General features: G+C 35.6%; 1 protein-coding gene across 1 annotated transcript; it reads left to right on the plus strand.

Moving 5' to 3' along the window:
• Positions 1-1,411: 1,411 nt before the first annotated feature.
• Positions 1,412-7,791, plus strand: LOC145782074 (uncharacterized). The gene is made up of 5 exons (XM_082593810.1): positions 1,412-1,562; positions 2,016-2,209; positions 3,311-3,500; positions 4,903-5,043; positions 6,699-7,791. The coding sequence occupies exons 1-5, from the start codon at positions 1,463-1,465 to the stop codon at positions 7,049-7,051; spliced, it is 978 nt and encodes a 325-aa protein (XP_082449936.1). The 5' UTR covers positions 1,412-1,462; the 3' UTR covers positions 7,052-7,791.
• Positions 7,792-12,944: the final 5,153 nt, after the last annotated feature.

Below are 12,944 nucleotides of genomic sequence, written 5' to 3' on the forward strand. Positions count from 1 at the left end.
TGAATTTGAGTTATTCTTTTCAACAGTATGTTCAAATGAAAAAGGCTAAGCAGGGTTTATTGCTAAGAACCAAGTTATCGTAGTTGTACACCAAACTGTAAGCACGTATGATGATTCTCCTCAGCCGCAGTCTACAACTCACACCGCATAAAGTTTAGTTCAAACGTCAAAACTAACCTTAATGGCTAGCCTATACACTCATACATCTATAGTCAGTTTTAGAAATTTTGGTTAAACACACACTGAACCTTGCTAGGTAGACGCTTTACCATAAAGGTAATTTTGAACCAAAATCTTTGCTGTGAGCCCACATAGGCCTACCAAGCTCTTATTTTTGTATATAGTTATATTACATTACACATAAGTTAATTTACATTAGCTCTGTCTTTTAAACATTGAGCACTTTTATTTGCAACTGCTGCAATCAATTTCTGGATTAGTTATGGTATATATTAACTACCATACCAACATAAGCATGAATATTGTATAATTATATATAGGCTATGGTACGTGTTACTATTTGTAGCTTTCTGAGGCTTCTGTGTAATGCTTTAAAATGGTGCTGAAAGCACACACAATTTTTTTTTTAACCGCTTTACTACATATTTTCTGGACCTGGTTTTTTTTTGCCTCATCTGGGTTTTTTTAAGCACACAATTTAAGTTTATTGGAAATTTGTCGCTGGCATCCCTGATTGCCACAGCTTTGAACATTCGTTATTCGTAAATCGGTTGTTGACTTATATCTATTCAAATATTCAGCATTTACAGCCACAAAAATTATCCTTTACTGATACGAAATAAAAAATCCATGGTTGATTGAAAATCACTTTCTCAAATTCTATCGCATTGCCGCTCGACAGCAAATCTACAAATAGTTAACTTTAATTTCTCAAAATTGTACAACTTTAGGCCTTTTAAATCTTTGTGCTAGCAGCAGGCTAATTACAGCAATTGAGATTAATTTTCAAAAAGTGACTTGAGGTCAGAATATTGTCTAAATTTTTGACTAATTAGTAAGGACTAGTCAAAGTCGAGCACTGGAAAGGCTATATGGAAAAGATAATATGATACTGTAATTAGCCTACCATATTTGTCAAAAAAAATTGAGAGGCGTCAACAAAAACGAGTTAACCCGTTCCTGCAGAATATAAAAAGCAGTGTGTCAGTAAAATAAATGAGGCTTGCCGATTGCAGTTACGGTATTTGTGTTGTTGATGAGGTTCATTTTCACAGCTGAAATAATAAACTAGCCCAAGACCGAAAAGAACAAAAATCGACAATTGCTTCAACGACCTAGAAAAAGATAGTTTTATAGAAAATGATTATAAGTTGTGAAATGTATGTATAAGTGTAAACTGTATAATGAAGTGATGCAAGTTTTTAAAACTTTATTTTATTAATGCAGAACTTAGATTAAGTATATTCGCAGTAGTATTGCATATTTGCTGCTGCAAACAGATATGGGTTCAAACGCAATTCAAAAGTTTATGGTTGTTCTTACGTTGTTGGTCTTTGTAGCTTCACTGATCTTGGCTTATATGAATACTGCAAATGTACCAGGTAAGTGCTTTTTATGCCGAATTAAAACAATTTTTGATGTGCCGCCTATAAGCTGCGGCGGATATGCCTATGTAGACCAGTGAGGAAAAATCACTAATTTCTGAAACATCTTTACATCGCCACAAAAAAGCACTAACTTGACATGCAAACCGGAAAAAGGTGGTGAAAGTGTTAGAAAGATTGTAAACTTTTTACGCATTGACAGGACAGTTGATAGGGTAAATCAGGCCGGATACCAGTGAGGTCTGCGGGTTCCAATCATGACACTTCAAAGAAAAATGCACTGTACGCGGTGGTTTCTTCAAGTTTACGAACCATTTGGAAAAGTTACGTGCCCCCAAATTTATTTCGGTCTCGGGTTCAAAAGTACTGCCTTGACCTTCCTGTCAACTCTACTGCACATTGATCAGGCTATTAAAGATTTCTAAACACGTAATTTGCATATTTTTTCAGGTTTGTATTTAACCAATAACGGATATGTGGATGCCAAGTACTACCAAGAAGTGTCCCCAGCTGGCACAGCTTTTGCAATTGTCTGGCCCATCATATATGTGTGGAATCTCATTGCTATTGTCTACATCTTCGTTTCAATGTTTCTGCCAGAAAACAAAAGTCCAGTAAAGTTTGATCCAACTTTAGTCCCAATTGTAAGTATGATTTGCTTATCCACAATAAACGTTAAAAGCTGTAGTTGGCCTATAAACAGTGTTTTTTAAAATCCTTCCTATCTCTTTGCACCCCTGGATAGAGATCTGCATACTGCACAGTCTAAATCCTGTAGTAGCCTATTATTGTCATCCAGTTGTTACAATGCATGGTGCTTTCAATAAAATAATTTATGGTTGGCATTCGGTGATAACATATTCACTAGCACTTTCCGGCATTTTCTGAAGTTAAATAGCACTCCCAGTTGAAAAATACTGCCATTGGTATTTGCAAATACAACAGCAGGAAACTAATGGGCTCTGCACATTTTCTAGTTCTTCTTATTAACTCATCAGTATTGTATATATCAGTTGTGTTTTTATTCACATTATTCACGCCCAATAGCTCAGTGGTTACGCGCCCGGCTCAAGATCACGCGGCGCTGGTTCGACTCTCGGGGTGTGCGCTTGAGCAACGCATTATGAAGACTGCTCTCCATTCAGCGCCACCTAATAGATGAAATAATTCCCCAGCAACAACGCTTCAACAATTGGAAAACTTTACTCTGCCAATCTCGGTAACGGCCCTGCGCCAAGAGCCTCTACAAGTATGCGAAACTACCAGGAATAACCTATCAAGGCTTTGTCAGTCCCAGGATAAAGATTCAAAACCAACCAACCACATAAATTAACCTAAAGCATTTTTAAACTTTAAATTCAACAATGCTTTAAAATTTCCGCTACTTCTTAATAAACTCAACGATACAATTAGGCTTCGCTGATGCATTGAAACTTCGGCTATTAAAATCATTTTCAACCTGAGCTTTATCACCTTATAAAATATTTCACTGTTTGTTTGACACGTATTGCAAGACTTTTTTGATGTATAGATAAGGTTTTGTAAGACTGTCTCCCAAGTGTCATGTGTAAACTCATTGTTGATAATTATATGATTTCTTTTCAGTGTAACTTTGTTGTGTACCTGACATTTCAAAGCGTTATTGTAGCGTTAAATTTAGAAAATTTGAATCTTGTGATTCTAACATTTAGATAGAGGCTATGTATGTACGTTTTTCTTCACAAGTAAAATGTTTCATTGTGTAGCCTTTCTTCATCGCTCACATGTTAGGATTTGGAGCAACTGTGGGATGGCTGTTCGCGTTTGATCACGAAATTCTGGAACTCAGCCTTGCTTTTTTGATTTTGTCAGTCATATCTCTGTACTTTGCTACAGCGGTGTCATACAAACGAGTGTATGACAATTTATCTTCCTTGGAAAGCAGTGAAACTAGAGGTTTGTTGGTTATTTTTCTGTGCTATGATGTAGTTTAGCCTATAGCTTTATATTTTACCCAATATAATTTCAGATATGTTGTTCTTACTGTAAATCAGTAAATTAACGATTTTTAATCATAACTTCTGTTTTTTTAATCACATTTTGTAAACATGCCTTAAAAATGTAAAAAAAATTGTAGGCCTAACTTCAAAGCAAAGCTAGTTGTCCTTATCAATACCGATAAACAAATTAACCAACAAATTATTATGTAACAGCAATAACATAAGCAAAGAGTGGGAATATTTGGAGCCTTATTTTTGTCGTAAAAATATTCTGCTACACACAGAGCCGTGTAAACCTCCCCCTCCTGGGGGGTGACGGCTGTTTAGAAGCCCATTTATTTTAGACTGATTAATGTTTTTTGGCTGTTTTTTTTTAAATACTCTACAAAGTCAGTAAATAATCAGTAGCTTAAATCATGCTAGGCGTATTTACTGCTTCCAAAATCCCGACTGGGGTTAGCTTATAAAGTGGCAGTGCAATGTGTCGTGAAAATACTATAGGTGAAACGAAGGTCGGCTCTATGGAGACCTCAGATATATTTTCGAAGTTCTAGCCTGCTGAAAAACTGCACCATACTGTATTACTAGGCTATACGAATTTTCAAGAAATAAGTTATTGAAATCCTTCTGTGATCGTAAATAAAGTTTTTTTTAAATTGTAGGTTAATTTAAATTTTAAACCAAATCTTCTACAGTCTATACACAAACTCAACTTTAATGTGATGAAATACGGTTAGTTATATAGGTCCACATAGAGACCTATGGTTGCCTACAAACTGTGCATATTGGTAAAAAACATTAATGTGCCAAAAATGAAACCAAAACAAGATTTTATTTATCAAAATTTTCCGGAGAGCAAGGTTTCCACACCCCCTATCAAGCTTTACTTTTTTGGACTTTAAGTTGTGCATTGTTCATCTATCTTACAAATTTTGCTTTATTAAAGCTTTAGTCATAGACTGCTTCATAGACTCATGAAGCAGTCATAGAGTCTATGAAGCAGTCTACGCTTTGGTCTTTCCCCAACTTTTTTCCAGATCCGCTACTGCATTGTCGACATGTTTACGCCTAGGCTACTATTTTTTTCAAGATTAACTACGAGTTGTTTACTTTTTGCTGAAATGATGTATGTAAAACTTTTCCCAACATTGAAGGAGTTTGCGACCATAACTTAACGCTTTCTTTTTCTATTTCAAAGAGCTATCATTAAACATAGAAGCCCACTAATGGGTTTTGGGGGGTAAGATGGTGCTAACACGACCCTGACTACACAACACAACTAAAGCAAGCCAAAGAAACGGATTTTTTTATTATTTCACATTTAACCACAATCTTATCATGAAATCGTTTCTGTGCAGTGCTATTGAGATTGGTGCGCATTTTCATACAAAACGGCCTGTGCCTTCCAGCAACATGGCTGACCATAGCAACGTTTCTTAATCTTACCGACGTCATCCTTTATCAAGACAGCTTAGGAATCACTCCCCCTGTCCAACGAGGTATTGTATTGATTTATCAATTGTGTCTTTGATCTATATACTATTATAGTAACTATAGCATCTAGGTAGCTTTCAAAGGACGTTTTTTTTAGTTAAACTTGTTTTGTTTTGAATGATCATATTAACAGACGCTCTTGTTATCAATATATAGTAGTAATATTTTAGTCATCAAGTTTACATGTATGTCCGATGTTAGAAGATTTCCGGTATAAGTTTTGGTATTTTGGTATAAGTTTCCCGGGCTGCACTGAAATGTTGTTTAAGAGTAACAAAGATGAAGTCTCCTCATGCGAGACATGCGGATCTTTTGTTCTATTTGGTAGAGGATGGTAAAAGGATGTTCTGCAGTCAAGTTCATATTGCTGCACGAATAGCCCCAGACATGTGTTTCAGCTTTTTGGCATACTTCATCAGCTTTGCAGAGATTTTGCCAAAATAGATGCTTACATAACTCCAAGTAAAAGAAAACTCACTGCCTCTCCGGTTTCATGTTCATGGTTTCACAAACTTTCCTGCTTTTACAAAAAGTTTCTTGTTTGATTTACTCTTGCTGCATGTAAAGAAAAGTCGCTTGAATGTTACAAGCGTTTCGATTTATGACCAAAGTTGACAAATCTATTTTTTCAACAAGAACAAATGTGTAGCCTAAACAGCACAAATAGCAGAACCTGCGTTGATCTGAATAGAAATTACAATCGTAGCTTTAAATAACATTGTGTAGCAAAATTGTCTAAAATCTACCCTTTTAAATAAGTGCAATGAAGTTGGGTGACATTCAGACAGAATTAAGTACAGGAAAATGATGTGAGTCACAGTCACTTAAAAAATTTACTACGTTGTCAACTTACATAAAGCAAAGTTCAACAATAACTGGGTGAATTGAAAGGGAACATAAGAGTGAACAAGAAACAAGCCAGAAAAACGAAAACTTCCTTCGTTTTTTTTTTCAGCGTTGCTTGACATAAAAACAATGTTGAGCAAAGCATTGTGAAGACTAGAATTGTTTGACGTGAATTCCTTTGTCAATCCAATGTTTGATGACCAAACAATAAAACAAACGCAAGTCCAGAGTAGGCTATGCGTACAGTAACAGTTATGAAACAAATGTTTGTTGAGTAAACATAATCGTTATAAAAGAATTACGTTTCGATCTTATTCCAGTAAACAAGTTATATAACTAATAAAATCTGATAAATGGACGGTTGAAATTTAAAGTTGGCGTATCAGTAAGGCGCACAGTATGCATGTTGTGTGTCCATTTGTACAAGGTTTGCATTTGCTTGATGGTCTACTACCGAACGATGATTTTACATCACCCGGCCCAACACCTAGTTTAACAAACTCTTCAAATAGAACATATCAGTTCAACATCTTAGTGATTCTTGAAGGGAAGTTGCAATGAAGGGGTGGAGGATGAAACGCCAGTTTATCACTAATGGTCCAAACGTTGTTGTTTAGGGCAGTTATGTTCTGTGGCGGCTCGTGGCTAGTTTTAATTGATAGGTTGCAAAAATGGTTTACATTGTTTTACATTACATTGACATTCACCAATTTCACTTGCAGCTTATTAGGACGAGCAACCACTGGTTATGCCTCATATTCGGGGCATACGTAATAAAGTCGAGCAGCTTTTACCATGCAATTTATATTTTTAGGTAACATTTCAATCGAAGATGCATCAACGGTGATTCTATCGATTTTATTTGCAACTATCGTTGTGTGGTTTATTCTCGACAATTTTGTACTCGAAAAGTACACCCGTTATACATTCACTGTATTTCCTGTTTTCATTCTTGGACTTTCAGGCCTTGTGGCAAAATTACGCTTTGCTGACGCCAACCGAAATTTGATTCTTGCATCTGTCATTCTGGGTTTCTCAGTTTTTGCCTTCATCTTCCGAGTTGTGTTTTTCATTTATCGTTCCAAGACCAGATACAGAACAGTTCATACCGATCAATCTGGTAAAATGAAAGAAAAATCACATGAACTTGGACCCATAAGCTTCTAAAAACTCGAGTGTTCTTTGCGAATTATGTTTAATTATGACTATCAATTGTTGTTGCCGTTTTTCAATAAACCTCGTTTATTAGCAAAGTTTGCTAAACGTTTTTGTTGATCCTATGCAATTTGAAGTAACTGAAAGATTATAAAAAGGAATATAGTACATTTTTATTATTTTGCTTTTAATCCATGCTATCGCTTCTAATAAACATTTTAAAGCTATTGTAATGTTTTTCTTTACACATACAGGTATATGCCGTTACCAGCCCACTTTATCTTTAATTGTTGTTACTCTTTTAAAATTCCCGATGAATGCAATCTTTAGCAAGTTCAATTTTACATGTTTTGTTTATTTGATTATAGCCGATACAGCATGTTTGATATAGCTTATAAGTTGTAATTTACAGTGGAATATACTTGTTCATGATTTATAAGTTAATATTTAATAGCGTTACAAGATAAATAAATACTTCAACACGTGTCAGACTCACAAACTTTATCGGTTTATAAGCATCTTGAATTCTGAAAATGAAAATAAACTGCAAGGCTTCTGCAATATCACAATTCCTAATTTCGGTGTTATAAAGCTGACAGTATTATCGCACTATACAGTTGAACTCATTCCTACGATGCATTTCAATGACCTTATATTGGCCTACACTATGATTACATCCTGGATTTTATCAATTGCTTTTTAATTTATGCGTTAACGCCATTATTGTGAAATAAACTTAAAGGGCGCCTGAAGATTTCTCTTTAATTTTTAATAACGATTTTCAATCCAGAGAGAGGAAAGGTCATTCCGATACAAAGTGCTTAGTATGAGTCACCTAGTTCTTGTTTGCTGCTAATTATGTCAAAATTCTTCATTTTTTGTCATACCGTAGGCTACTGTATTTGATAACAGAAGTTTATCCACGTGTAGGTTTATTTGTTTATTATATAGGCTAACATTATCCACTCCAGTCTATAGTTTTTTCCTTTTCATTGCACAACGCTCAGAGCTCAAGGTCAATACCTCGAGAGTTACATCTTGGAGGTTGATATTTATTCTTACATACAAAATTAGAAGGAAATACTACAAAGGAAATGTTAAGTTTCCCAAAAGAGGGGAGTCCTCGATTGGAAACTTGTCAAGACCAAGGTTTATAGAAGAAAAATAACATGAAATAACATTGAAGCAACTTGCTGGTGAAATAAAAGCGTGAATGGACATGTCACAGTTTCTTTCTATCTCTTACCAGGAAAAAGACTTGGAAAGGTTCAATGACGTAGTTTAATGGGTATAACCGAAAAGCAGTCAAATAAATGTCGAATAGTTCTACTAGTGAAAAGATATATGAAAACGCTTGAAGGACTCCAACGAATGGTTCACCACTTCCAGCAATTAATCAAAGTAACAATAACAGTACAGTAAACAGCAATAGATTTCAACGCTTGCGACTATTGATCGAGTTTAACGTATTCCACTCACAGCTTTTCATACGATTCTAATTTCAATCAGAAATTATATTAGCATCAACTTTGCTTTACTCATATTCAATACTTCAACTCTCGATCAACAATAATCTTTGCGTCTATTACCAACTGCCACCACTACAACAATGATCTCTCATAATCGACTCATAATCAACTCATCATAACAATTCATCAAGTTACACCACTATTTATAGAAGATTGCTCGGTCCAGTAACTTCGAGAAGGTTACGTAATATTATATCATAAAAACTCATTGTCCTGTCAAGCTGCACTAAACGTAAACAAGAAAAAGCTTCTAGATTGTCACGTAGGGCAGAAGGCTCCAGAAAACACGCCACATAATACAGATTTTGCAATCACAGATCCACTGGTAAACATCCTTACGACATCATGACAAACGACATTTGGCAATTATGAAAACAAAAGAACATTCCAGGTTTGTTCTGAATGAATGTTCTGGAAATACAATGCATAATAAAGATCTCGCAATTAAAGGTTACTAGAGGACAATAACCGATGATAACCTATAGTATAAGAATTTTACAATCAAAGCAGCACGCTCGATCAAGATACAAAGCAGCCCGTCGTGAGACCTCGCACATTGATTGTAACAGGACATTTCTTAAATTGCGGAGAAATTCATTTCATGACGTCTGGCAACACGAGAAAGCGTTATGCTTGAGCTTTTTAAATCTATGCCTCATCATGGTATTTTTACTTCTTACTTCAAATCATTGCTATGTACTAAATAGGAAGACTTTCCTCCAAACTGGAGAAATTTTTAAGCCATTTGGAAAAGTTGGCTGTTCTTCTTTCAGAAAAAAAGGTGAAATTCAGAGGCATACCTAACCCAACTTCGTGTAACTTAGTTGAAGTTGAAAAAGTTTTTCCGGAGTCAAGGCAAGTGAATTTCTTTGTTTCAATAACGTCACTGCGCCATATAAAAAAAAATTAAGCAGAGTGAAGAAAATTGTCAAAACAATGCATGGCGCAATCAGGATGGTAGCGAAAGATCATAAGCGGTTATCTAGTCAGCCACCACCAGAGGTGTAGCCTATGGAGTCAGATTTTTTGGACACCTGCTCTACTCCGACTCCGAAGTCTGTGACTCTAAATTCACTCCTGCTTCAAATATTTTGAAAATATTTTATTGGACTCCAAACTCCACTTTGACTTCAAACGCAAACCATAAAACGCAATTCAGATTTTCTTAATTCCACAACTTATACCTTCCCAATTCCCTGTCATGAAAAGAAAAGCATAAATGTATTCAAATGAAAAGGGGGACTGCTTGGCAAATAAAACCATAAAAGTAGCCTACACAAAAAGAAAAAATGCATCAAGTAGGCTACAGCGCAAATATTTCTATACTAAAAGTATAGCCACTTGCAAAAAATTAGACTCTGGCTCCTGTTTTGCCAAGAATTTCAGATTTCGACTCCGACCAAAAACCGATAGGCCACTCCGACTCTTAAATATTCTAAAACTCCGACTTTTGTAGCCTACCGGGCTTCCCAAACTTTTTTGCTAGCGACCCCTATTAATCTCCTAAAATTTTCCGCAACCTTCCATGGTTCAAATAATAAACAGTGCGAAATATAACCTACATTTGTGATATTGATGGAGAAGTTTAATTCGAATGAAAACGTAAATCAAGCTAACGGTAGCCTATTCAAAGACTGCTACTTTACAATTGACACGTATAGCCTACTGGAAACACAACAAAAAAACCAGCAAACATATTTATTCAGATGGATGTGAAAGTGATGAATGCGACCGCTTTCTGCTGCAGAGTAAGTCCAGCCGTAGCTTAGTGTTGGTTCCAAGGCGGTTTCAAAGTTGCTTCGTTTTGATGGTGTCTGTTCATCAACGTTGAAAAAGCTGACTCGCACAAATTGTCGTCGTAGGCTCCAGCTCGTGTCCGAGCATTGGTTTTATTTTCCAGTCGGATGTGACTTTGGAGGCCTAGTCTAGCCTATAGAGGAAAAGACGTGGGCAAAAAGCACATTGTATGGAGAGTTGGGAACGTGGTTGTATTAGCGTTTTTCTAATGTTTTATTTTTTCTGAGCCTTTTGTATCCTATTGTGTTTTTTGTGTTTACCTGATTTTTGTGTTTACCTGATTTTTGTGTTTACCTGTTTTTTGTGTTTACCTATTGTGTTTACCTGATAAGGGCTAACGTGTGTATGGCCGAAAACGTTTGTAGCTTATAGTTTATGTTTCAATTTTAATCCATTATGTTAAATGCCGTGTGGTTGCTTGGTTGTATATGTCTGTGGCTGAAGAAAGTAACCTCTTTACCAAAATTGTATTATTGTGTTTTTTTTTTCGAAAAAATTCGTGCCTTCCCTCGTTCTCTTTCTCCAGATTGACCTATCACTGGCAAGTTGTTCCCACGATTTTAGATCAACGTTTGCTGGGTTGAGGAAGACTATTTGCTGTGTTGAGAAGACTATGAGGAAGACTATTAGTTGAGGTTGAAGAATTACTGATCTTTGTAATTGCGTCGTTGGTGAGACGATCCTCTCAACAAATCGGCTACCCAGTAGGCTACTTCTTTCAGACTCCTCTGCTGGAAATTTTCAAGACAAATACCTCAAAACAAACGACAGGAGTGCGGTTAGCCCTACTGCTGAGTCAGGTAATGGTAAATATTCCGCTTTAACGTTAAGCCAAAGAGTGTGAAGGTGTTCTACATAAAATTGATAAATTTCCACAAAATTTAAACTTTAAGTCAGAAGATAGATCAGTAATATCTTCCTGAGAGAAGTACTCTGTGGCTAGCTACTTTGTTTTTGCGTTGCAAATAGGTTTTGAATTCAATATAAGCTAATTTCGTATTGTCCAATTCTTGAAGAAAACACTTCTGAAACTGTTTCAACAGATTTGACAAACGTTTAAATCACCAAAGGCTGAATAACATTTGATTTAACATCATTGTTAACCAAAAACTTTTCAGTAGCCAAAATGAGAACATTTCAAATGAATCATTTTCAACTTTTTGTTTCCAGACGTTTAATTTGTGGATGAACACTTTAATTTTAGATTTCAATGTAAAAACATAGATGTTTTCTTTATGGAGGGACAACTTAAGCTCGTTCAGTTTTTTAAGCAAATCTGATAAATAACTTAGCCTACTATAATTTCAAGAACCAGATGTCATTGCGAAAATGGTAGGCAAAGTCTGGATTTTTTTATTAGAAAAATCACTACTTCAAAGTTCAACACTAATAATCTTTTTAGTTTCAACTTTTAAAAGCCATCTTACTTCACATTGCAATAAAAGGATTTTAAATTCCGATTCCGTTTTACCACATCAATTTGCGAAAATACTCGTACCGTACTGAATGTTCGACTCTCAATACAGTTAATAACTTGCACAGAAGTGTTACTATTCAGTACTTTGAGTAAAATTGGTAGCCTACACTCTCTGCGACCCCTGAAGTTTTTTACGCGACCCCTTGCGGGGTCGCCACCCCCAGTTTGGGAAGCCCTGGGCCCTACACCTCTGGCCACTACCTAATAACAATAAATCTAACTTCACATTCATACACAATTACACATACAATTACATATACAAGTGTGCAGAGACAGACACACTATAATTCGTTAAAAAAAGGTCCAGCGTCTGATATTAAAAACAAGCCGTTGTCAGTTTGAATATTCACCTCCAGATTGAGAAAGCCCATGGCCACCTGGAGATGCGGCCTGATTTGTCACATTTTGCAGATTTTGATTACAGCTACTGCTAGTGCTTGACTGACATTTTTTGAGATGTTTTTACTTTTTGCGGTTTCCTAATGACATAAAACTTTTTTGTTGCTTTGGGGAAGCAGTAGCAAATGAGAAAAAGTAAGTTGAAAAACGATGAATCAGACTGTTGTTGAAAATTAACAGTCTGACTAAAAATCAAATTTTTTTTTTTCGAAATCAAATTTTTTTTGTTTATCAACATGTGAGTATGTTAAAACCTTATTGTGTCATCTGGGGAAAAGAATAAAGAAAGCGTAAAAATCTAATTTTTAGAAATATTTATTTAAACGTTCGCCCAAAGTTAGAAAAACCTGGAAATTTCTGCAAAATGTGACAAACCAGGCCGTATCTTTAGGTGGCCATGGAAAGCCTAAGGTAAAAATGTAATTGTAAACCAACGACCAATAATAGCCCAAGTGAGAGAGAAAGAAAACTTTTATTTTTTTCTGTTGTGAAAGTAGTACGGCACAATTATAAACAAAATGAATAAAAAAGCACCAAACAATCTAGATTCCACAACAGACAGATGAAGTGATTGTGTACCAGAATAGATCGTTCGCCCAAGTTTTAAAAGAACTGAGAAATTTTGGAATTGTGCTGGGAAATTCACTATATTTTTTAAAGAGACTACCTTAAACTCAAAGACAGAATTTTCAAAGCTGATTTG

The sequence above is a fragment of the Aplidium turbinatum genome, chromosome 13, assembly GCF_918807975.1.
Source record: "Aplidium turbinatum chromosome 13, kaAplTurb1.1, whole genome shotgun sequence".
NCBI classification, from domain to species: Eukaryota; Metazoa; Chordata; class Ascidiacea; order Aplousobranchia; family Polyclinidae; genus Aplidium; species Aplidium turbinatum.